Source organism: Struthio camelus, chromosome 3, assembly GCF_040807025.1.
Source record: "Struthio camelus isolate bStrCam1 chromosome 3, bStrCam1.hap1, whole genome shotgun sequence".
NCBI lineage: Eukaryota > Metazoa > Chordata > Aves > Struthioniformes > Struthionidae > Struthio > Struthio camelus.
The window spans coordinates 50491840-50518132 of NC_090944.1; the positions used below are offsets into that span (position 1 = coordinate 50491840).

The window sequence follows — 26293 nt, forward strand, 5'->3', positions numbered from 1 at the left end:
GTTCTGCTTTCCCCCAGCAAGGAAGGTTGAGTGAATATGTTCATTCTTTAACTCCCCAAGGGCTTCCAGCAATTCGCAACCAACCCAAATGCAAAAAGCCCAGCAGCAGCGGCGCCGCGGCAGGCCCCGAAATCCGCGCCGCCTGCCGCCTTGCCCGCAACCCCGCAGGCTAGCCGCCCTGCACCTCGGCAGCGGGCAAAACGCTTTCCTCGCTGCGTGGCAAAGAGAGGACGGTGTTTTAGGGCTGAGAAACGATGACATACTGTACCTCTTCTGGCAGGCTGACAACCAGGTCATTTTCCGTCTGCCCTACCAACGCCTGCAAGAAGTATTCGCTGCACGCGGCCAGCACAGCCCGGTGGGCGCGGAACTCCTTCCCCTCCACGATCAGAGTCACATCACAGAGAATATCCTGCTTCCGCTGGTCATTTAAGCACAGGAGAATATTGGTACAATGCACTGTTGACTCATACACATACATGGGGGATTCAGTCTTCTCATCCACAGACATTCCGTTCACACCCTAAAACAGAAAAAACAAACAGGCAAACAGGCAATAAGGAGAAATGCAGAAGGCGGGCACCCGCGGTTAGCGCTCTCCGAGCGCAGCGGGGAGGTTACGTCATCTTCTCTGGGTCCGGCACGATTGCGGCGGCAGAACTGCTGAGCAGCACGTTAATTCTTAGTCAGAACGAGTTGCTCAGGGAAGAGATCTGGAAGGGCATTTGTGTCACCGGTCTGCAGTTCGCCACACTCCGATTAGCAGGTCTTTCCCTCCCCCCGGCCTCCCTCCAATCCCTCCCCTCGTAAAAGTGAAAATAGAGTTGAGGCTGGAATGCAAAGTGCTTTTTGTCAAAACCCTTCGACAAACTACTGCGCATCTACAATTCTCGATTTAGCAGTTGCAATAAAATTACACGGGAAATTTTAGAAGATTATAGCAAAAAAAAAAAAAAAAAAAAGCAAGAGTGACACTTGGGTCTTCTAAGAGTTTTGTCCTTGCTTCTTTCATTTCCACATTAAGGGGAAAAACCCTCGAAAACCCAGCCTACATTCAAGTGGACAGCGCTCTGTGCTTATCCTGAAGACGTCTGCTCAAGTGAGAATGAAGGTGGATCTGAACTCGATGAAGACAAGTCAGTAACTGCAATGACCTAATTTCTCAAGAGGAATTAAAGACATTTTAAACCTTATGGGGGAGAGCAAGTTTTTTGGTGGCTTTAGAAAAAATTCATTTCCAGGTATGGCCAAGGCAACGCACATTCACTGGTGGTTTAATGGCATTTACAGAAAAGGGCACTTTCTGAATTCCAAATTCATACACACAAGAAATCCCCTGACCTACATGGAACTCCAGCTAAAGGCGGCAGGGCAGCATGTGGGTGCTGGGGTTTGCTCCTGCCTCGAGATAAGTCGTAAGTCTCTGTGTACTGACAACAGACCAGACATTTCTAAAATATTCATTACAAGTTTCTGAATTAGGAAGTTCCCAGCCTGCTGTTCTGCAATTTCTGACACATATAGAACTGTCTACACCTTTGAACATGGGGATTAGACTTGTGGTGGTGGTGGTGGTGGTGGTGGTGGTGGGGTGTCAACTTCCCTGAGTACCCCATACTACATGAAACCCCTACATACTTGGGACACACTGAGGTGATTTGTCTCTTACCCTTAGGCACACTGAAACCATTTCTCTCGTACCTCAGACTTTCTACTGAGCACCTAACTGAATCCTGTTTGCTTCGTCTTCCCATTTTAATTCCCTCTGACTAGGAAAGTGTTAAATCCTGTGCTGTATCTGAACGCACTGCGTACCCCAAAACAAACTAAATATACTTGTTTTAAGGCTTACATGGCAAAAAGGATTATTTTATTTGTATGTATTATTCTAGCAAAAGACTATCATTTTTATTTTCCCCATATGACTGCATAAATGCATATAAAAGATGTGCACACGCAAAAAGAAGAACTAAAGTTTTTCAGGCTGAAGCAAAACAAACTGATGACTAAGCTGGCAAAAACATGCAAGTCAACTGTTCAGTCACAGACTAGAAAATTAGATCTTAGTTTAAAAAAAAACCCAACTGTCTAAGACAAAGAAACGACAAAACCAGTCCTCATGTGCTCAGCTTTCTCACCTGTGAGCTCCTTATGTATACTTAGACTTAATCCGAATGCTGCCACTTCTGACTACGAGTTGCCAGTCTTCTGAGACCTGGTGTCGAAAGGGAAGTCGTGTACACATGCAAACTTCGGGTATTTTAAGGAATTACTTATTTTCCTGATCACAAACAATAGCAGCACTCTGTGAGATGAGATTCAGAAGATACAGCGCTAAGGCTTGCAAACCAGTGTATTCCAGCGTAATACTGCTGCACTGCAAATATCTGACTACTGTAAAAAGGAGAAGCAGAATTTCTCCTTTATTCCTTTGTTAAAGTGGATCTTTAAGCATTTTCCTTTTATTTTAGAATATACGAGTACACAAGTACCTATAAAATGACTTCAAACTACTTCTCTTGCCATACACATGCAAACCAGGATACCATTTTCCTGAAGCTGTAATTCAAAAGATACTAGTAGTCTAGCTAAGAATGGACTTAAGAGGACCTGCTTGCTGCTTGCCATTTCTAAAAAAGCCCCTCCAATTTCTCTAGTTTTACAGGAGTATTTAAAAGCCAGACGCTACGATGACTCTTTTTACAAAATAGGCATTTTTGCCAACATTACAGTTCTTAATGGAATGCTTACGACTTCTCTTTTACTGATATTTTCAGTATTTACTGCTGACTCATGCTATGTTTCTGAGTACACAGCTGAAACGCCTACATTAAAAAGAGCAACCCAACATCCACTATCCCTTCACTGGCTTCATATCTATGGAAAAGATATAAATCTATCTGTACACAGTAGGGGAGGGAGACATTTGGAGATGTTTTTTTTTAAATGTTACAGGTTGGCTTTCTTAAGCACAAGAAAATTCACTGACGACTCTTTTCTTTCTCATGAAGCGAGACTGATGAGAAGAATTGACAGCAATCATTTTATTAGCACTACGGTAAGGTAAAAGAGAAAATGATACTTAGCTCATCCCACTCATAGTTTTCTGAATAACTGAACCCTGATGCTAACGATAACGTTACAGTGAGGTTCTAAGTGGTCACTCTTGCGTGCTGTGAAATGCAAGAGTTTACAAGAACAATCTAGTGGGAAAATCTGAGAGTTGCAAATGACAATGCAATGGGGAAAGCTTTTCAAATTTTTTTTTTCCAGGCACGTCTTATGCCTGTAATGTCTGAGACGATGACGAAACATCCAAGAAACCCGAAACCTGGCAGGTAATGAACAGAAAATCATTTATATCTTTTTTTTTTAATAAAAAATACCCTTTGCCTGAAATCACACTCCTTTTTTTACAGTAAGAGTGCCATTTGTGTAAACCAAACACTGAATTTGGTTACTAATTATTAACTTCTTACGTTTTAACTCCAGCTCTCATTAGGAGCATTTTTTAGAATTAGTTGTATGCCGTGTAAGGGCTGAAAATACCACAGTGTATTTTCCCACTGGTGAGTGAGCCTGCTTTCGATGCTGGGAAATGCGATCGATCCAGTCCTGAGATGCTGGCTCTGTAACTGCATCCTCCTGCTCTGGTGGGTCACTAGCCACATGCTCCTGAGAAGGACCTCAATTCCACTGCTCCGATTGCTAAGGCATCTCTAAGACTCTGGCAGTCTTTAATTACAGTTGCGACTTTGTGAGCGCCTCCAACAACCAGGGCTCCTGGCACCCTGCGGGGATGCCTTGGCCTGTGGCTGCAATCTCAGTCAGGCACAAACTTCCCCTTGCTGCGCATTTGGCCACCTCCGGAAGCACATGGAGCACCGAATTGCGCACAGGGAAGCCAGGCGCTGGGCTATGGCTCACGACCACCTATTTATCAGCTTCTAATGCGTCAACAGAAGTGATTTACTGTCTTCCCTTCCCCACGATTTGCAGTAGACTGAGCGACCTCCAGGCATGAGGTGTTTCCTATCCAAGAGGGCTGCAGGACGAGAGCAAACCCTGCACTCGGAAATACATTGTTCATTTTCACGGAGAGAGGGTTGAGAGTGCAGAGAGGTCACCTTAGGGCTTTGGCATGTAGTAGCAAGAAAGCAACCGAAATTCCACCTTTTAGGTTCTATTCTTTCCCCAGAAAAGAAAAGCAGCGATCAGGTACTCTGAACTCTGAGGCAAGTAAGGGTGGAATTCTCTTATACAAGGTTAATTCAAAATGCATAATTTTTTGCTGAACTCACTCAGTATTACGCTGAGCTTGCAGAACCGTCTTCATAGAAATGATTGTAACGCACTTGCTACTTCTTTCAAACTGAAGACTGAATGACTTAGCACGCCTTTCTCCAGCTCAAAAGAACATGCTGTGCATTTGTTTGCATATAGGTCAGCACACTGGCAGAAAAAGTCTCTTTGAAACAAAAGTTTCCAGAAACTGGCTAGAACTATTGTGGGCAGGGAAAGCACCATTCAAACCTCACACACACACACACACACACACACACACACACACACAAGAAAAAAACCAATAAAGGCCATCAACTGCAGCGAAGCAAAGTGGAACTTTCCTTACACAGTACTTCCACAGAGACTGGCAGGAGATCCCACAGCGCTCTTCTGCATGGCTAGCAAAGACGAGGCGGGCTAAGCTTCAAGAGACCAAAAAAGTCAAACTTGTGGAACATCCAGATCCCCTGCGTTTGCACTAAGTCATCCAATGGGCTGGCACTCACCCAGGACTCTCCATGAACCTATGAATAAACTGGCTGAGCTGCTACCAGAATTGCATTACCTATCACGAAAACCAGCTCCAAACTGGCAAGACTAGAAGGCAGGCCATGCAGTATCTGTTCTTAAAGGGAAGCATCAGGGAAGAGAAAACCTTATCATTACAGACCAGACAGTCTTGCTTCAGAACTGGGTTAATTACATGAAAAGGTAAATCTAGATCATGGCAGAGTTACTGAACGCTTAACCAAGCAAATTATCACCATGACAAAGCAGCATGGCTTCTGCAAAGGGAAAGTCATGTCTCTGATCTGCTCTATTAGAATTCCTGAAGTGTGTCAAATTAGCAGTAAGGAACATTGGTATATGTAATTAGTGTTGACTTTCAAAAATCCTTTGATAAAACCTTTACAAAGGCTGCTAGAGAAGCTCAATTGTCATAAGGTGAGAAGTTGTACCAGACTGGAAATTACTTAGGTTAAACCGTGTTAAACAGAGCAGGGCTATATGGCCCATTTTCAGCAAGTGAACAGTGAAACACCTCCAGACAGGACATAGCAGCAGCACCACCTGACAGCTGCCTACGGTCACACCACCCTCAACACACCCAAGGTCATCTGATCTCTGAAGCTCTGCAGGGTCTGAAACTAAGCAGGTTGGATGGGAGACTGCTGGGAATCCTGGGAGACCTAACAGCAGCCTGCTGCTACTTACGGGGACTTCATCAAGAAGACAGAGCCAGGCTCTGCACAGTCGTGTACGGTGGGATGACAAGAGACAACAGACATAAGTTGAAACAAGAGAGGTTTGGACTGGGTATCAGGAAAAACTGAGGGACAGGTCACCGGGAGATGTTGTGCTATCTCCATCCTTCGAGACTTTCAAGGCCAGACCAGACACAGCCCTGAGCAAGTTGGTCTGATCTCCAGCTGCTCTCTAGCTAACCTGCACTGAGCAGGAAGTTGGATTAGACCTTCCGAGGCCCCTTCCGAACTGAATTATCCTATGATCCTACATTTATCAGAGACCTCGGAGTCTACACATGTCAGGGGGACTGAAAATTCATACAGTCAGTTCAAATGTCAAAGGTAATATGGAGTGTTGGAAGTTTCAGAAAGATTTAATACAGCAAAGAATTAAGCCAATGACAGGGTGACAGACTATACCCAGGGCAATCTATTGCACATAGGTGGCAAACAGAACAAAATATAATTTGAGCAACTAATTGACTCTTTGCAGTCAATTTGGAATCTCTCAGGAAAAAGAAAGACTAGAGTATCATCACCTATAGCTTTAAGGGCATCCACTAAAGTTAGACTGAAAGGCAGACTCAAAGACAGAGAAATACTCAAAATTTTGAGGAGAGACATTTTCCGGTCAGTTCTGGTGTACTACAGTGTCCACACCTGATTACCAATGTTGAAAAAGGGAGAAAAGAAATCCGCAGGAGGACAATGGAAATGATTATTGGTGAAGGAAGAGAAAGAGCCTTCCTAAAGACAACACACAATCGATTTGATAAGGAACATACAAAAAATGCAAAATAGAGGATAAAAGGCCAAAGCAACACTACTATTTATTGTTTCCGATGTTATAAATACAAGAGGACACCCCAGGAAAAGAAGTAAGACACATGCAGAATTTGTAAAAAGCTCTGATTCCTGACCATATGCACGCTTTGAAATTGTACCCTGCACTACACAGGAAGACGCTTTGGAGTTTTTGTTTTGCTTTTTCAGGGACGTTCCACGCTAACTAAAATAACCCCAGTCTGTGGAAATGACCGCCCTTGCACGTTCCTGAGGCAAGGAACTTACCGGATTTGTAAAAGGATTAGTTACAACTCATAAAAACATCCAGGGCCACATTAATTGGGATATAAGTTCACACAGGACGAGAATTTGCGTGCTTTGGGGCATCGGTCCACAACAGACCACCCGGGGAGACGGAGCTGCCTCTCTGCCCCTGTCTGTTCCGACCCTTCCACCACTGTCTCGGAAAGCAATGAACTGACTGATGCCAACACAGGTGAAAATCCAAACCTGGCCCCTCCGTAGGTGCCTCCTCGGCCACTCGCCCCTCCTGCACCCCTGTAAAAGGTCCACCAGCTGTAGCAGAAGGGTCCTCACAGCCTTTCTGTGGCAAAATACCAGTGAGGAAAGCGATGGTGAAAAAATGAGGCATAAGGGCACCCTGAAGCAAAAAGATCATTTTGCATCCTGTGAGTTGTAAGCCCTGTATCAGAGCCACAGGAGTGTCCATAGGACTCCCAAGAACTTCACCAAAAAGGCCAGCAAAGCCTTATTGGTACCTCCTCGTTATGTCTTAATAGTATGTTTTAGCACGGAAGCCAACTGATAACACTCTCTGATTTCCCACTTAAGAACCGGGAGTACCAGTGCCACCATTTTACACTGAGCCAGTGTAAAATCAATTGCACGTTTAGCTTGGAAGCATAGGCTAGAGCTCACGTTATATCCCGGCATGTACGGTGACTCGCAGCTTTCTCCTGATCATGTTGTGAGAGGAACAATACTGGACTGCGGTCATTTTTAGTTCCATTTCACACTCTTCCCACCAACTCACATAATAATAAAAAAAGACACTTAGGAGTAACTCGAAGCAAACAGCCTGAACACATACAACCTCTCTGGCTGGAGGTAGTTGGCCAGTCTGCACAGCAGATTTGCATGTAAATGTCTTAACAGCATTTCCTGTCAATAGGACATGGAATGTGAAAAATGTTCCTGTGTTCTGAGGTTTTCTACCAATTTATTTTTTCTACTAATTTAGCAAAAGGCACCAGGGAAAAAAATGGGAGGAAAAATGCTTACCTCATATGAAAACGGTTACCTCAAAGACAGCGATGATATAAGGAGCATTACTTTTCAACAGGGACGATAAGGCTGAGTGGAACTAGCACCTCTGACAAATGGCAGCAAAATCACATTACATTTGCACCCTGCACTATACAGGAAGATGCTTTGGAGGTTTTTGTTTTGTTTTTTCAGGGATATTCCACTGTGACTGCAATAACCCCAGTCTGTGGAAATGACCACCCTTTCACGTGGTGTTTTTAGGGACAAGCATGCACTGTTCTTAAGTAGCAAGTGAGAGGAAAATATTTTTCCCAGGCTTCCTTCCCCATCTCCTGACATACTTTTCTATGAAAAGATTCATTTTACGTAATCAACGCTTTGGTATTAAAGAAATTTGTCAATAACTGACACTCCAGAGCTCCTAAAATGACCATCGTGATAATTGGTTATTACGATCTCTCAATTATAGATGTAACAACAAAGGAAATGATTACACTGTCACTGCTTTCCTTTAAAAGAAACTATTGAAAGGCCTAATGATTAATTCACCATTTTTGAGAGCTCGCTGTAATGACAGCAGACTATATACAAAGGTCTCTTCAGTGAGCCCATTATTCAATTAATAAATGCTGAATACCAAGCAGTCATAGTCATATGAAACTCCCAAGAACTGTGTGAATTTTTAACCAATTAATTATCAATTACAACATCATAAAACACCAGCACAAAAATAGAAATAATGAAATTTAATTATACATTATTCTTCCTAGTTGCTGCAAATACTATACAAGACTGATTTTGATTAATAATTCATACAGCAATAAAGTATCAGGAAAGATAATTATACAGTGCCACAATTCTCACACTGATTTCTGTAATTACAGATTACAACAGTGTTAGCAATTTAAAAAGGTTAGGGAGCAGCAGTAATTTGCTATGTCATCCTCAGCAATATTAATGTCTTCTTCTTTGAGCACCCCAGATAATTGAAAATAGAATAACGGACCGTCAGGCTGCACGGGCCTGCCTGCTGCCAAACATACTGCGGGTGCCAGAACCATTAGCAAGAACGTCTTCAGAAATGAGCTTTTCACCTTGTGCAGCTTCTCCTATAAAGCCAAAGATATACTGCCAAGCAGAGACGACATTATCAAGTCCTCTTCTTGGGCAACTGGGGACACGCATCGCTGCTAGCTCAGCCACGGCTGACGTTGCTGACCCTGCCACCTCAAAGCAAGGTCCTCCTTTGACCATGAGCTGGAAGGAGGAATATTTAGGAGTAACTCAGACAGGTTTTAATCGCAGGAACACTGCAGGAGGAGGCTGGCCTGCATGCAGCACGGCGACGGATAACGCTGGCCTCTTGCAGGCACCAACCCCCATCACCGAGTACCTGCTGCCTGCGGCTGGAGCTGGCGGCTCCAGCACAAGCCACTGCGCCTTTCTCGCCTTGTGAGCACCCTGCAGATTGCCTAAAAGCTTTGCGTGGCCCAAGGGCCATGGACCGGCCGGCCACTGCGGAGCTCTCCTGGGCCAACTGCGGAGCTCTCCTGGGCCAAGGAGCAGGAGCTGGCCGAGAGCTGGGCAGAAGCTGCCCCCTTTCAGCCCTGTTTCTCTAAGGCATGGTTCACATGCTTTCGAAGCATTTGCAGATGAGAATACCAAAAATAGACAGGAACGCTGTTGAGTCCTCTAGACAGTGAAACAGCTGTTTTGCACAGCCATAAGCAGCCACGGCGCCCACAAGTTTGCTACAAGAACCAAGTCCCATTGCAAAACTCAGCTCCCGGCTTCGCTATGTTGGGCTAAATCCTACTGCACAACACGACAGCAACCAGGAAAAAAGGAAAGAAAGAGAGACTATGACCCCTGGCTGAGAGCTTTAAACAGAACTGCTGAATCTAACGATTGTCTGTCGCGTTTTGGTTACTTAAAATGGTTTCGCTATCAGCAGATTGCACACACGAGCAGAGACATGTGGCTGCTTCAGTTCTGCAATGGATCTTGCATTCTTGTTTTTTTTAGAAGACGAGACCGGATGCCCACAGACTCCGTGATGAAGGCTTATTTAAACCCCTGGTGTCTACTCTATGGAAACTGTGCTTTAAGTTGTTCAGAGATTGGTACCATAAGGAGCCAGGGACTCCCAGTGGAGGCTACTTTGAAGAGTCCAAATATATTTATGTTCCACATACAGATAAAATCTATTTCTTGACTGTAGGGGCTTGTGCTGTTATTGTTTTGTTTTTTGAGAGAGTAACCCAGCTGAACAAGGTAATGATAGCTTGCAGTCTTTAGGGGCTTTGATTAACACTCATGGCATGTGCATTCAAATTTATGTACTCTATACACGCCTACTAGGCAAATTATACATGTGCATCTTTTTATGACCTAGGAAAAAATAACATATTTTTAGTTCCTAAACTCAGTAAGTCAGGCTTAGTTTAACAGGCTTTTTCAACATTCTTTAAATATAATCACTTCATGAGAGAGGCATAGTAGTTGGATTAGGGGAGAGGGAGACTGAGTAGGAAGACAGAAGGAACAACAGAAGAACTGTCCTCTGTCCTTTATTTTTAAAAGATACTCAGTTAACATATATGCAGGTGGGAAGTAAGAAATACAGAAAAGCTCCTCCCTGATAATGTCTTTTCTCATGGTTTTCACATTTGCCAGTCTTTACATTGACTGGCTATGGTGGAAGGGGACCGGAATCAAATCTACTATTCAAAATAGCTTATTCAAAGCAGAATGGGGAATGCCCAACGCTGAAACATTGCCAGGAAACCACGAAGCAAAACAATCAAGACATTCTACTTTTCTGAAGTGGTCAAAACTTTCTGGCTTACTCTTGGGTAAACTGGATTGCCAGATTCAAGAACCAGAGGGAAAAATAATCTAGTGATTTACTTTTATCTTGCTCTCCAGCTTGGTGAGATCTCTGAAAAGGTTTAAGGTCTCTCCACGCAAACCGTGGCTGGAGATTCTGGTTAAGGGTCCGTGAGAGTTCGGTTCTGCCTTCCTTGCTTTAAATGATTGTTTTGGAGTTTTCACTGAGGAGTGGTACAGTGACGCATGGCTTCCCTCCTCTTCTTAAACTTTTCAGTATTTTACGTTGAAGTGCACTGTGGGCACTGCTACACACGTGCGTATGTATCCTAGAACATGCAATTTGCACTGTAATGCTGTTTGAGATGATGATATTGCTGAGGCATAAATGGTTGGTCAAGCATCCAGGGCCACTTCGCTGTATGACGTAGTACTTTGGGATAGCAAGGAATGTTCCTCTGTTTAAAATATCTTTTGAAAATGAAGGTTAGGCTGATACCGAGCCAATACTACTAGTATTTGGAAGCCAAGAATTATGAACAACAGTGCTGTTCTGCTCCTTTTAGCAGCCTCTTCATCTGAAAGATTATGCCAATGAGTTATCTGGGTAAAAGCTTTTCCCTTCTCCTTTATTCCCAGGGAAGTCTAGCTTTCAAAATCTCTGTATAGTTCAATGCTGAAGCTTTGTATTTTAAAATGTTGGCTACTATCAATATTTACAGTTGAATGAGTTTCTAAAATAAGAACTTTTGTGAAATGTTATCATAGGAAAACAGAAAACTTATCTCTCAGAATTGCACTTGCTGGTTAATTTTCCACTCACTTCTCAAGCTTCACTAATTACTGCTTTTCTAGGTTATCTGCAGAAGGAGCTGAAGAGGTTTGGTCTCCATGGAAAGGTATGATCTACACTACTGCTAGCATCTTCAGCTACTCAAACTGTAGAGGTTGGGAGAATGACAAAATCCTGTTTTCTCTTGTCACATTACACAGCTGCTATGGGAAAAATATGATCTCAGTATGTTTTTTCCTAAAATGCAAGCTCTTCATCTTTGCAGCAAGTTAGCAGGTCTTTAGAATATCCTTCATGTTTCCTTGCGCCGCACACTGGCACTTCCTTTGGAACGTGTCTGTTGTGATTAATGCATGAGGAGCAGAAAAGCATGCAGTAGGTCACTGGGTTAAATTTGGGATAGAATTTCTAAGGGCATAACTTTGCATCTTCTCCTCTTTGAAGAGAATACAGGTGTCACCTTTTCTTGGAGACAAGGCCGCTATCTGCTTGTGCAGTGTTTTTCACAAATGAATGGACACCAGCAATAAGGTTCTCTTCTGACTGCCTATGTACTGAAGGAGAAAGGTCTCTTATACCTAAACCATTGATCTTTACTCATCTGAAAAAAATAGTTACTACTGAAGTGAGGTCTACAGGTTTAACAATCTGAATCTTGGAAGGCCAATCAACATATGAAAAAAAGAGTTTTCAGCTGTTTTTTTCAACCATCAAATGATCAGAAGTTCACCCGAAATTATCACCAAAATGATCACCTACAATCTTTAAGAGGAAGTACCAAGGGGACGCTAGGATTATGCCAAAGGATTCTGACTGCTCTTGATCCTGCAAGAAACTGTGAATCACCATTTTCTTGTCAGTAGATTTAAAACAAGAGTTGCAAATCCTCCCATCATCTTCACAGTCTGGCACTCTTAGATTTCTTTTTAAATTTCCTTTACCTATGGACCATCCCTTATTTTGGAACTAAATTGCCTTTCCCATTGTAGACAGCACATCAGAGAGGCACGCAGAAAGCAATCACTTCTGCTGCAGACACCTAACAGCCTACAGTGGGGGTAAGAGGAGAGGACACGAGACAGAGTGCTGGCGTTTTGAGTAACTGCAACTGCAGTCTGAAGAAGCCTACAGGGAAAGAAAAGAGGTGATGCCTTTAGGTCCTGGTTCTGAGGACAAGTACAGCCAATTCAGTACCTCCACCTTTGTCAGAGGACAGGAAAGACAGCAGAAAGTGAAGACAAGCTTTTCCTCTCCAGTAAGCTCCAGAGGAGCTTATGAAAGCCTCTTTGGCAGCATAAAGAATGGGGGTCTAAAGTTGCGAAAACTCTTACAAGAAGAACTTGGATTTTATCTTCATCTGAGGATACCTACACTGCTTGTTGAGCTTTTTGTGCAGGTTTTTGAAGTTTATTTGGTTTCTTCGCCCCCACAGAATTACAATGCAATCAATAACCTTAAAACTCCAAAAGCTATCAAATCAATACAAATAGGAGATTAACATATAAAAACCAAAACTTAGCTACATTTTATCCCAGGGAAGCAGAGTAGCTTCATTATTTCTGTCTGAATTATTAGAATTAAGGCATTCCTTCTAAGACTCACAAATCTTAAAGGCAGAAAGGACCATTAGATCATCTAATGTGACCTCCTATAGGCAATATCAACAGTTGTGTTCATCACATAGACCTGCAATCCTGTCAGAGGGGAAAAAACTCAGCCAGTTTGCTTGACAAGCTCTCTTCAACCACTACTGGTATTATCTGTACTTTTGGCCTGCAAATTCTCTCTTGACAGATCCTGAAATAGCTGTTCCGCTATTTCACGTCAGACTGATGTCAAGCTAAGCCAGCCTACAGTTCCCCGGGACATCCCTTTCATCTTTTTGAAATATCGGAAATACAGCTGGCAGACCTCCAGTTTTCTGGAATTTCCCTGGTTCCCCAAGATTTGTTACAAATTAACAGCCACTTAACAGAGCTTTTCAGCCTCCTTTAAGATCCCTGGATGTAAAAGTTACTAGGAGCCATTGATGTGAAAATGTTTAATTTCAGCCACTCCTGTCTCAGATCCCCCTTTGCCATGAACAGCAAACTTTCTATTCTGTCCACATCACTGTATAGGATGGACACATCTTGTGTGTCCACATCTCCTTGTCCACATCTTCCATTGCTTCAAATACAAAACCCAACCAAGCAACATCTCTGCCTATTTTCCCTTTTTTGATACTTGAGTAGTTAATGTTTTATCATTACTTCTACTTCTTCATTTTAAAAGGATGATTTCTCGTTAGTGTAACATTTTTTGTTATTGATGACAATGTAAAATCATAATTTTTGAGCAGCCAACAGAACATCCTTCAGCAATTCCCAATGTGTTCAATACTTTTTACTTCAAATGCGATGTTGTGCCAACGCAACAGGTTCTAACTTTGGAAAACATATGTACATTCATAAATTTATAATTTACTGCTAGGTGTTGTACTCCGTTTGCACAGGGTCAATGTAAGGCATTTGACGTCCTGTGAGTCAAATTATTTAAGACTGCTAATAAGTGTCTGACAAACTGCTTCCTCTCTCTATTTTTCCTGTTCTCACTTATGCTACAAGTTGTAAACTTTTTCCAGTCCATACTTGAAGAAAGCTGTCCCCATTAAAATTAAGCAGTATCAATTTAATCACATTTCTGCTCCTATGCCACTATCTCCCATTCTTATTGTCTCCTGCTAAGATCCGAGATAATAAAAAGTCAAACAATATGCTCTTACGTGACCTTACGCTTTCAGATTTACATTGACAGCACCATAAGGCTCGTCTATACTGTTGGGTATTCACTACTATCACTCTCCACCTTTACGGTTAGTTTCACTACTATCACTCTCCACCTTTATGGTTAGTTTCACTACTATCACTCTCCACCTTTATGGTTAGTTTACGCTTCCCTTAACTTTGCTCACCCATCTTCAGCGCGACTGAACTTTTGGTAGAGAAACAGAGGCCATCAAAAGCAGACATTCCTCACCTCTGCAGTCCATAGCTTGAAGACCACAAAATCCAGAGGCTTTTGCAGCACATAGCTCCCGTAGCTATTGTACCCTGCGGTTGCCGTCTGCCTTACCGCTCCTTTGAACAAGGGAACAGAGGAGTCTCCAGCACACTCAACTGTGCCATATCCAAGGGCAGCACAGACGCAGTTAACAAGAACCCTGTCCCTATGGTGGCAATCACCACCGCCGCACTACCTTCAGGACCATGGCAGGACTGCTCACGGATGTTTCTGGCAGCTTTGACTTACTTCTGTACTAAAGCTTTGTTGAGCTGATGAAATACATCCCACACCTACAGTTCAGATAAAGGTTAACAGATAGTGGTAAATGATATATAAGCATATGACTGTTTCTGAAAAGAAGAAAGTCCATGTGCTTTTTCTGCCATGAACTGAGAAGCCACCTTTCCCATAGATCTTGGAGACATGCAATTGAAGACTCTCAAATTTACATGCACGCAGGATCCAATTGAAGACTGATCAGGCCAGGCTAAACATAGGGTGCTCCAAATGCATTATCCACCTGAAATTTCATGTCTTTGCTCCACAGCATGGGGGCACCAGAGCTTTAGATGAAATCAAAAAAAAAAAAAAAAAAAAGTGAACATTGGCAAAACGAATACTTAATTTCAAGATTTATTTTCCTGTTTACGTCTCACTCAGCTGAAACACTTTGGTAGTGGTTTTCCAACTACAGTCTGAGGAAACATCACAGCAAAAAAATCGTAGCCCTGCGCTCTTGAAGCTCAGCAGATATACTGCACCTCAAGATGTGGCTTTTTAGGGAGAAGCCTCCCACACCAGTGGCAAGATACAATGCAGGCAGCCCTATTTATGATGCACATGTATAGTAAGAGGCATGGGGAGGTCTACATGCAACAAGACTTAGCTGGCACATTCCAGCACTTGATTCGGCAAGATGTTGAGTGCCTTCGACCCATGCCTTTTAGTGGGATTTAAGGGAGCTCTGCAGCTAGCAGATCAAGCCATAAAAGCACAAAGACCAAGAGATTAAACTACAGATTAATAATTATACAGCATAAGCAATCTGGGATAAAATAAAAACTCTTTTTGCTCCACTGGAGACTGACATGTTTACGTGTAAAATGGGCAATCTATAACGCTCATCGATTAGCATTTCTGGAGGGCTAATCTAAAAGCTTTACTATTTATTAACTAAAATACAATAATAGTAAAATACAAATAATGAGCTAGGAAACAATCAATACCTCCCATGGTGTGTAAACCCCTACAGCAATTTTCATGGTAAAAGGAGACAAATCCAGACGGCAAACTCCAGTGCTTGACAGTGACTTCATCTCTCTATACACATTTAAAAGACGACAGTCCCCAATGTCAAAACAAGCATACTTTTTTCTAGCTTCTCCCTCCCCTAAGCTTGGACCTACCCTAACTGTTAGCTGACCTGCACTGGAGGCTGGAAAAAACAAACAAACAAACAAACAAACTCAGAACAACAACAAAACAATCCAACAAACCTTCCAACTAGATCAATGTACTGTGTTTCTGGGACTATCAGAAGATGGTAAGCATTGATATGCAGAACTAAATCCAATATTTGTACACCAACTTGACCACACAGGTGACATAGCTGCATGAAAGGAAGAGACAGAATTTTCCACAATCAGACTAAATGCAGATTTTGCTATTACCACAATTCAAGTCTTACAGAAACAGGGTCAGTTAATTTATATTTAGCAAAAGTCAAGATCCGGTAAGTATATCTTTAAATCTATGACATTACCTCAAGAATTTTAGTCATAGAAAGAGACAGCTTAGTTACAGGCCCAGAAGAATATTAAAATGTTTTCAAAAATACTTTTTGCTTGGTGCAGTTTTGGACAGAGTCACTACTTTGTTATGAACGACATAATGCTTTTTTATCACAGCATACTATACTTCAAAATAGTGTCTTAAGAACAGCTGTATGTGTCTGTGTATATAAATATACACATACATTCATATGCATGTATGTATAAATATGTGTATACACACATACACATGCATGTTGTTTAATTAATATCTCTTAGAAAATGTATGTTACTGTTATTACATGTTTCTGATAATGCACATATTCTTTGGTATGAGCTTTCCAAACGTTAAAAAATGAATTGATCTCTACTAAAATGATCCCTGCCCTAGGCCTATTAATACAGCTACACAGATTTGAAAAACAGCAGGAAACATTCCTTTAACTCTGTACAAATCAAGTGGCTCAATGTTATTTGTAGCAATTATTCCATTTATTTCTCACCTGAAGTACATACACACATGTATTCATCTCCTCTGCATGTGGCAGGAATTTTTTCTAAGTGCAGAGTAAGCAAGAAGAGAAGTTAAAACCTTGAAAGAGTATTTGTGTAAATATTTTTAGTAATAACAAAAGAGAAAAGAGATGTGTGAGAAAAGCTACAAATGGGACTGGTCCAGGGCCAGTGGTTAAAAGTTGAAGCGAAGGGCAAGAGCCAGGAGCAACATCCACATGGAAGCTGAAATCAAGTTATTACGGATGAGTGAGAGGGTGCCAGATAAGAGAAAGGAAAAGGACCAAGCCCGGTGTCAAAGAGAGAGGACCCTGAAGAGGCTGGGAGGTTACAGACCAAAAGTTACACAGAAGGAAATGAAGGGATGATTGGACACATTTCAAGAGGAATGGTCTGTAGTAACAAGGAAGGTTGAAAGTGGCAGGAGTCCAATTCGGCCACGGCCATTACCAGGAGGGTTGAGGGGCAAAGGGGAGGAGAGAGGAAAGAATCGTGGGAAAGAACAGCTATTTTTCAGCGTTTTCAGTGAGCAAAAAGAAACTCAAGCAGCGGGAGATAAAGACGTTGCAGACTACAGCGAGTATATAAGGATGCTGGGAGGAAGCAGAAAAGCGTGGGCAAGCAGGACAGAGACGTTACATTGCCCAGAGCAGAGAGGGGACCCACTGCCAAGAAGTTTGAAAAGAAGTGGGAATGGGGGCAACAAGGGGAAAACAGTTGCTGGAAATTGTCCTTTCCTCCAACAAAGGGAGATGGGCGGATGCTTTTCCAACGAGAGGTGAGGGAAGGGAAAGTCGCAGGAGCTACACCAGGCAGAGGGGGAGCTGCCGAGATCAGAGGAGCACTGGAGCGGAGACAGATGAGATGGGGGAGACGATTCCCTGGCGAGAGGCTGAAGAGGGGGTGAGGACTGTGCTGCGAGATGATCGTCCTGCTCATTAGAAAATTAGGCACAATAGATGTCAAGCGAAACGCAGAGAGCAGAAGAGGTTATGGAGGTGGCAATAAGAGCCTAAGCTTAAAATAAAACTGACAGTCCAACAGCCCAAATGCAGCACAAGCGCGCTTCCCAGCTGCTCCGCTCCACCTGTGCGGAGGCATTATTTTATATCGCGGCACAAACACGACTCCGACGACCCTCAGGCGGATCATGGAGGAGCGAAAGAATAGGACAGAGGGGAAATAAAAGGGAGCTGACAATAGCTGCCCGCGGACAAAAAGGGAGCTTTTAGCACAGCTGTGCAGCTGTACTTGATTTATGTGAGCTTCTTTACGCAAAAGTGAGGCACAACGTGGCAAAGGGCTTGCTAGAGAAAGCAACGCGGACAGAAACTCCTGCACGTTAGAAAGGGAGAAGGAAAACAGCGATGTCCTGGCCTGTGCATGGAAGCATAGGGAGTTCTGGATCCTAATTCAAGCAGCCAGCACAAAAGCGTTTTCATCTTTCTCTTCCCATACAAGGCATCTCTGTGTCCAGCAGTATGAGGATTAATGTAAACAAAGGCCTAAGAGCAGCATTAGAAAGCTTATTATTTTGCATTTGAGCTTGACATCCCCTTGTAACATAAAGGCTTGCCTCCTCAGGAAGATGACTACTGAGCACTGTAAAAGCTATGGCGTTTGTGACCGAGAAGTTGATTTTCGAATTAAGAAACAAAACACAGTAGCCCTGATTGCACAGTACGTATTTTTCTAAGGGTTCTTTTTCTGGTAGCAAGTAATTAATCTTGTGTTAAGAGTCTGAAAAGTCCCTACCAGTTTTTGAACTTGCAGACAGCTGGAAAATGCCTACTTAGGCTAGTATGCGTGTCTTTGAGTAATTCCACTTGCTAATTACTCTTCCAGAAAAGAGAGGCTGCCAACAGCTATTCTTACATTTTGCTAACTAGAGAGGGATATCACATCACATTACCATACATCATGTGAATCAACAACAGGATGCTGTTGAAGCAATATGATAAAAATCAAGTAGTTGGGAAAAGAAATTAAAGCTAATAGACTTGCACAAAAAAATCTGTGGTACAAAAACAGCGTTGCAGAAACAAAGGGCACAGCTGGGGAAGAATGACAAAAAAGAGCGAAAGCAGCACAGCAGCATTTGCAGAAGTTGTCAGAGCAGATTCCTTCCCTGGGTGACAGATTAGATGAGACGGGAGCCTGGGACACCTCGCAAATGTGACTTTCCAGTACTCCACTAACCCACTGTATCTAGAGCAACGCTCACCTCTACAATACGACAGATGTGATTCGAACTGGCAACCACTTGCATGGAAAAGCACAAAGCTCTCCCCGGCTCCGCGAGGTTTCTGAAATATTCATTGTGACGGACAGGAGGGAATTCAAACTTGCAGGGCACAGAAAGCCCCATACCCTCCAGGACTCCGACTCCACAGTGCTACTGCCCGGTAATTAGGTACCCCAGAGCCGAAGCGGCAGCGACTCGCGCGAAAGGCACGGAGAGGGGCAAGCCCTCGAGTCCGACCGGGCTGGGAGCGGGGGGAGGCAGCCTGGAGGCAATCAGAGGTGCCTTTATATATTTATGTGTGTACGTATTAATTGCAACCAACCGAAAGGAGTTTTTGCAATAGGAATGTCTATTCTGCAAATAGGTGGGTAAAGGCGACTGCTTTTCAGTGTGAGCGTGCATCTCAAGGGAGGCTCAGGCCACCTTAAATCAACTGTCTTTTTTTTTTTTTTTGAATGCTGTTTAAAACTGTTGTAATCAATCCTATTTAAGGGAAGGGAAAAGAAGTCTTTATATCACTGCTTTCCGTTCTCACTAAATGTGACATAAAATACTGACACATTAGCACAGGGAAAAGAAGCTAAGCCTGACTGATTATGGACACACTCGTGCATTTACTAAGCAGCCTGAGGAATGAGGCAGCAGGCACCGAGCACAACTACACAGCTTGTTCATCGAATGCCTGCAGTAGCAGTTTCCTGTTACTAAGAGGTTTCCTTGAAATCACTCCACAAACGCACTGCAACCAAAGTGTAAAAGAAACCACTTTTCCTTCTCTGATTGCCCACTTGAACTTTTCAAGAAGGTTGCATTTATTTACCATTGATCTACAATATTGTGTTGACAACTGCCTTGTCCTGCAAAGACTGCAAAACCTGAGCTATTTATGTGATCTAAACACCAATTCACCTATATGCCTCAGAAGAGCACATCGAGAGGTGCCATATTATTTCTGTTTTACAGACAGGCTATGGCAGTACAGGCAAACCATCTGATCTGGAAGCTCGCGGGCCAGTGCTGCAGGTAACAGAGCGCTGATTACCTACCTGTAGTCTACTCTTGACTATAACTTGAGATGAGTAGGCACTTTAAAAGTTACTAGCATGAAATAATCCCCATTCTGAAAACCTTACTTTTAGGAATAGGTAAGAGAGGCAAGGGATATATACAGCTATTTGTTTGTAAAGCAGCGTGGGTATGAAATCACTTGAAACTATTAACATAAAAACGTAAACAGTTTTACATTTTTAAAGATTCTCTAGTGTGTGAAATAACATGTCTAGCAGAGAATTGGTGCAATCAGTTAAAGGACAGGGCAATTTTCACTATCGTTATGGCCCAGACAAGAGTTGGAATTTGGCCCACGTTGATCGTTCGACAGCTTCACTCTGTTGGGCCCTCATACAGGCTTTATCATCACTGCCTTCATTATCTCTCGGCAGCTTCACTTGTCTGTGTTACGTATACAAAAGCACTCATGGACCACGAAACTCACAACGAACTCTTGTAATACTGGCTGTTAGCAACCAATTCGGAGTCAGAAAAAACACGCTTTCGCCAAGAGGTCGTATCTAAGAACACAGCAAAACTAATTATCCCAAGAAAGGTCCCTCTTCCTCTTAAAGTCAGCAGTGTATACAACGGAATAACTCAATGTAAACGTATTACTCTGAATTTCACCACCTTGAGTATCAAGCTTTGCACTGCAGTGGAAGGACGACTATGAATCCAGCAAGAATTCTCTATTGTAACAAACACTAAACCTGATATGTGAAAAGTATTTTACAGTGTTTTTGAAAGAGAGAAATGGGACAAAACAACTATGAAGCTTAAAACCAGCAGTATGCCAAAGCTTACAATAGAAATGTTAAACAAGTGTCTGTATGGGAAAACAGAGAAGAAGATCGCTTAATCCCCTGCTATGATGAAGACAGTGGGCAATTTCCAGTGAAGAGTCATTAGACAGAAAAGGGACAGGTAATCATAAGAGAGGACAAGGGAGCTCATGCCATCTTGGGTTAGAGAACAGAAAGATTTTCCAGATAACTGTTCTGGGTAGCTTCAGTAACCATCTTTAAAAATATGTGGCAAGAAAGAGGCTCCAAGATAGACCAGGCTTAGGGTAAACCACAGACTAAATAAGCCGTGCTTCACAAGCTGGGCAAGTTCAGGAAAACCCTTGCAAGGGCATTCTATTGCTTTATTTTTTGGCAATTTTGCTTCATTATTTCAAGTCTAGTTTTAAGTAAATATTTCTCTAATCCTTCAGTTTATCCTTAAATCTCATCTAGAGGCAAAGTTGTCCAATTATTCACACACAACAGCAGAGTATTCAATTCCCTTGAGTTTGGTCATCTTTGGAACTGCCAAACGGGGACATTTCCTACAGTGCCCAGCGTTGCAGGACACCTCAACAGGAACTGAAGGCTACTGAGATGCACAGGCCCTGACATTTAACGAAGGAGTCTGTATGAAAGAGCTGTCTTCCAGCGGCCATGCTTAGACGGGAAAGCTCTTTAGCATGCAATAGGTCGTGGAAATGAAGAGCAAATGAATCACGAGAGCGAAAAAAGTTGTGGAACTGCCCAATACTTTTCCACTTAAATTCAGCAAAGTTAAGCTACATACAAGTGATACTACCAGAACCGCTACCCTGAGAGAAAGAAGCAAGTAACTAGGAATCAGATTCTGTCTATGAATCGGATAAAATTCCACAGCACAATCCAGGAGCGAGGAGTTGTCCTACTTTACTGTAGAAATAAAAAAGAAAGGTAAGTCCGGCAAGCTTATCCTAAACAAAGGAATAAACAGGCAAGTTTCATCTAATGCAGTCACTGAGAGAAAAGGTCAAGAAAAATACAACCATATTTCTTAGGAGAAGTGCAACAAATTCTTAGTTTTCCACTGGGTGGTACAATCTATTGGTCTCGCAAAATCTTTTCATGCAGTTGAGTGTAAACACGACTGTCAGCTTCCAGGGACGAGGCTGCTGTGGAGCCCCAGGGAAGTCCTGAGGAGCCATCCGTTCTTCCGCATCAACCTGTGCTGTGGGTGGAGGAGAAGGGGCACAGGCCAATATTTGCCGCAAAGGAGCAACTCCACTTAACCACTTCACTTAATGGAAAATGACAGCCTCAAATACTCGTGCAACAGCAAAGCATCAGCAAAAGCCAAATGTGAGATGCACAGAAACATGCTCTTACATCCAAGCCATCTGCCCGTATTTGTTCATTCTTGTTGTTTTAACAACTGACCTACTGTTCCAAATTTCAGATTTTCAGAAAAAGCACTATCTGAAGGTATTACTAGGAAAAACAATCAGTGTCTGATAATCAGTAGAACTGAATAATTATTTCCAGGAGTCCGAGGTAGTGATCACAGAAGCTGGAAAACCACAATCCCATAGAGGGGGAAACAGATTTGACTATGACTGCTGCACGCATGCTACAGACAGAAGCACACACGTTGGGAGGCCCAACCTCCAATGTGAAAGACTGCTCAGATACGCTGGCAACAAGTGGCACGACAAACAATTGACAAGAAACTGATGTTCATTTTTTTTGGAATCAGATGCTCATAGCTGCTTTTGTAGCTTAGCTGCTCATAACAAAGACCATTCCTGATTTCAAATACAGTGGTGTTATTTCAGAGGACAAACAGCCATCCTTTCCATGCTTCCCAGATTTGTCTCGGAGTAAAGGAAACCATAGAAACAGGAGATGCCTCTAACCTATTTCTGAGTCAAATAAACAGTCCCGTGAACTAAAAATCTCTTCAGCTGTTCTCAAACAATTACTGCCTCCTCGAGCCATACAAAGATAAGCTTCCCCTCTGAGGTAATTTTTAACATCATAAGTAAGCCTTGTAAGGGCAACCCCTGTTCATTTTATATCTTCAGAAACCTTAATCATCTCTCAGTTCAGGTTCTTCACAAAGTGCCCACCCTCATCATTTTTCAGTCTTTGAGCCTGTAAGTTAAGAGAGGCTTGTCTTAATAGGTCAGGCTAGTTTTACTGTGCATTTTATTTGGTGGTAAGTTGCAAGGGCTTCAGGAGGGGTTTCATCCTAGCGCTGCTGAAGCGCCCAAGACTTTCCGTGTGCCCTCCAGCACCTCATCGCTCCTTGTTCCTTTGAAATGATGAAAAGGAACACTAGGAAATGCAACAGATGGTCTGAAATCCTCTCATTTCGAAAACCATCCTTACTGCAGCTAGCTTAGGCAATATTTCAAATATTTCTGCATGTGCCAATAGAGTATTCATGACTAGGGAAGATTAGGGGAATGCTTTTAAAACTCCCCTATAGACACGCTGTTTATAATGGTCTATTCCTCTTGCTGAAAGATCCTTCTTTTCCCTACCCTAATTCCAATGAGAAAACTAATCTTCCCCAGATTTAAAGCTGACAGGTGGTACATGCATAATTAAAGATGACCTAACATAGAGTGCTCTCATTTCTGGCATATTATCAGACACTTAAGCAAAGCAATTATCAGTAGGCAATCTCTTCTGTCAACAGAGACTGGATGAAACATTTCTTCGGTCCTGAAGACACTCTAATGATGATACATACCTATTCGCAAATACTTTAGCAATAATACGTAGACTGAAATCTCTGTTATCTCAGAGAAATGCCTTTATCATTTACAGACAACTACAGTAACCTCTTCCCACTTTTTCATGTCCTCCTGTGCCATTTCCAGGGACTCGCAGTCCATATGACATCATACAACCAGCTTGCTCCTAACGCTTTCCATGACCTGGCCTCCTACTTCCACCCATCTGCACTTCCTACAAGTCCCCTCTAGCTCATGTCTTTCAGTAACCCTTGCACTGGAACAAGCTGAGAGTTGGTCTGTGATCCAGGAAAACCTCCTCCTCCTCCTCCTCTTTTTTTTTTAAAAAAAGCAAACAAAAAACCCATCCCTCCAACAAAAAGCTGCAAAATACAACCAAGCCTCCCTACACCCTCCCTCAACACTGCTCTCCTCCATCCAAGAGTAGGAGCCACCCGCGGTATGCCAAGTGTCCTGTGCTACGATGCCCTCTTTTTCTCCTCTTGGTAGCTCTTACAACTGTGAACACCTGCAGGGAGGACTTCAGTATACCATACAGCACATGTGAAGAACCTCGTATACCCACGTATCATGTGCGATGACCTCAACACCTTTCCTTTAGGATCTCTGAGAACTGCAGAGGTAAGGGGGGCATACTGTCCCCAGTTTATAGATGGGACAAAAACAAGGAAAGATCAATAAGGAATTTTATGTGGAATCAAACCAAAAGTCTATGCTAGAACTGAGAACATCTTCCCAGCTTTTTGGTTTAACAAGCAGATGGCACTGCCTCCCAAAATAGTAACGTCACCCATGCAGTTTGAGTGAGACAGAAACTTTTTAACCTAAACTCTTAAAATGCTTCCTTTAAAGAGTATTTTGCAATGAATCCAGAAAGCATTCTGTGCCTTTTTTTTAGTAAAAAAGAGTGTTTTTCAGAAAGGACCTTTTCGGGGGGAAAAAACAGGGAGACAAAAAAAAAAATTACGAAAAGAAAAGCCTAAAAAGGTGAGTGGTTTTCTTAATTTGGGAGAAATTAGGATTGTGAGAAGTACTATAAGCTGCAATTACATATACACACACGAGACTGCACATCAGCTTACGGAAGACCTGCTCTTACGGTATAAAATTGCTTTAATATTGCAGTGAGACAAGTGTTTTAAAAAAATGGCTTATCATAATGGATTTTCAAAGCAAAAGTAAAGCTGCTTTTCCCTGAGAATAGGGCTTTATAGATGGGAACTTCACAATACCAGTGGTGTGCATTTTACTGCATTTCACAAGATCTCTCATTATTTAAATTCCTATGTATTTATGTCATACATGGATAAACGACCTTATTGTTCAGAACATGTCTTTATATGAACATCTCTGCTGTTAGGAGTAGTGTTATTTTGCTTTTTCTCCCCCCTTCCCCTTACCAAGTCAGAACAAAAGTCTCTTTTACTGCAGTTTTGGGAACTTCATGCAAATGGCAGTTTTTACACATCAATCGTCAGTTTAATAACACTAATGATAAGAGGAGAATTAACGGTAATGGGCTAACTTTTTGGCAAGCAAATCAAGAGCCTATAGAGAAGTTTCTGCTATGACAAACTTTATAGTCCTGCCTTATCAAAAGTGCTAGTAAGGAGACTTAAGACTCACCTACTGACTTGCTAGCAAGCTCGGGTTACTGAACCACTACTTTCTTGCACTAAGAGTGGTTATTTAGAAATCCATTACACAAGGTAGGAAGAGATAGCAATAGTCTTCTGGGACAGCAGGGAGCCATTTACAGAACAAAATAAATTTGCCAAGGGACACAAATCTGATTGAACATGCTCAACATCGCTCTTGGTTAAAGCAATGCTGGTTAGCCTCTCATTTTTCCCTAAGGCATAGAGTTTGGTCATTCTTTCTTCCACCCTACCCCCCTCTTGTAGTAACAGTATTTTGCAGCCTTTAAAGTCCGGTCTTGCATCCATTACTCACCTGAGTGACCCCAGTGACTTCACAGGTGCTGCATGCAGGTGCTCATGCTGCAGGATCAGTGCAGAAAGGGGAAAACAACAACATACACGTAGCCAAGAAAGCAAGAGCAAATGTTTTTTCTATGGATTGATGGATGACAACACAGAGCCGTACTTTCAAGACGTGGCTAGATCATGATCACTAGAATGAGACCGAGTATTAGAAAAAGCATTTGCTTTCCAAACAGGAAAAAAAAAGGATGTGCCAAAAAGGCAGCTTTCTGGAGTTAAGATACCACAAGAGAAGCAAATGATGGCAGATTTTTAAAAATATGTACAGATCAACACAGTAAGAAACAGCCTGCATAGCTGCAAGCACTATGAATGGGCGCTTAACCAGTCACAGTGGTTTCCTGTAGCAATGATGGTCTAAGGACACAGGCAGGATAAGCCTTATATCCTTTAGATATCAACTCTACTTTCTATCCAGACAGACAAGACATAATGCTACCTGTTACGCCACTCTAGCCCAGTTCTAATGTGGGAAACGCTCAGACCACATACGAATTACAGTTTGCTACCTCCCACTCACTTTTTGCTATGTTCAGGGCCCCCTAATAAATTGCTCCATTGCTAAATCCATGTGGGGCACCTTCTTTTCCACAGGTGCCTCACTCCTTTTTAATCTGGCCTGTAGGTTTGCTATGGTTTACAGAGAGAGGCGGCAACGACGGAGCCCTGTATTCAGAGGAAGATGGGCCCTTACAGATTTGGAAAACTTGCTCTTTAGACTGTTTATTATCACAAATAGTCAAATAGTGTTAGAAGAGACAAATTCCCGAATCACTGAATTACTTTTAATAACGAATTCTGCCCTGCTCCTTTGGATGAGGCGATGAATGACTCTACAAATATTTTCATGTCACTGAAATAAAGAAAGAAAGGATCAAATTTAACTTGAATACCTATTAACTTTTTTCAAGGTTCT

General features: G+C 42.5%; 1 protein-coding gene across 22 annotated transcripts in view; it reads right to left on the reverse strand.

Moving 5' to 3' along the window:
• Nucleotides 1-26293, reverse strand: part of BACH2 (BTB domain and CNC homolog 2) — a 202408-nt gene that overhangs the window by 55226 nt on the left and 120889 nt on the right. For 21 of the 22 annotated variants that reach the window (XM_068937786.1, XM_068937801.1, XM_068937799.1 and 18 more), the window contains one exon: nucleotides 269-523. In XM_068937786.1, coding sequence (XP_068793887.1) covers nucleotides 269-511 — 243 coding nt within the window. In that variant the 5' untranslated portion in view covers nucleotides 512-523. Of the gene's footprint in view, nucleotides 1-268; nucleotides 524-15767; nucleotides 15786-26293 lie in introns of those variants that run through there. The other variant, XM_068937794.1, reaches the window with a different exon arrangement.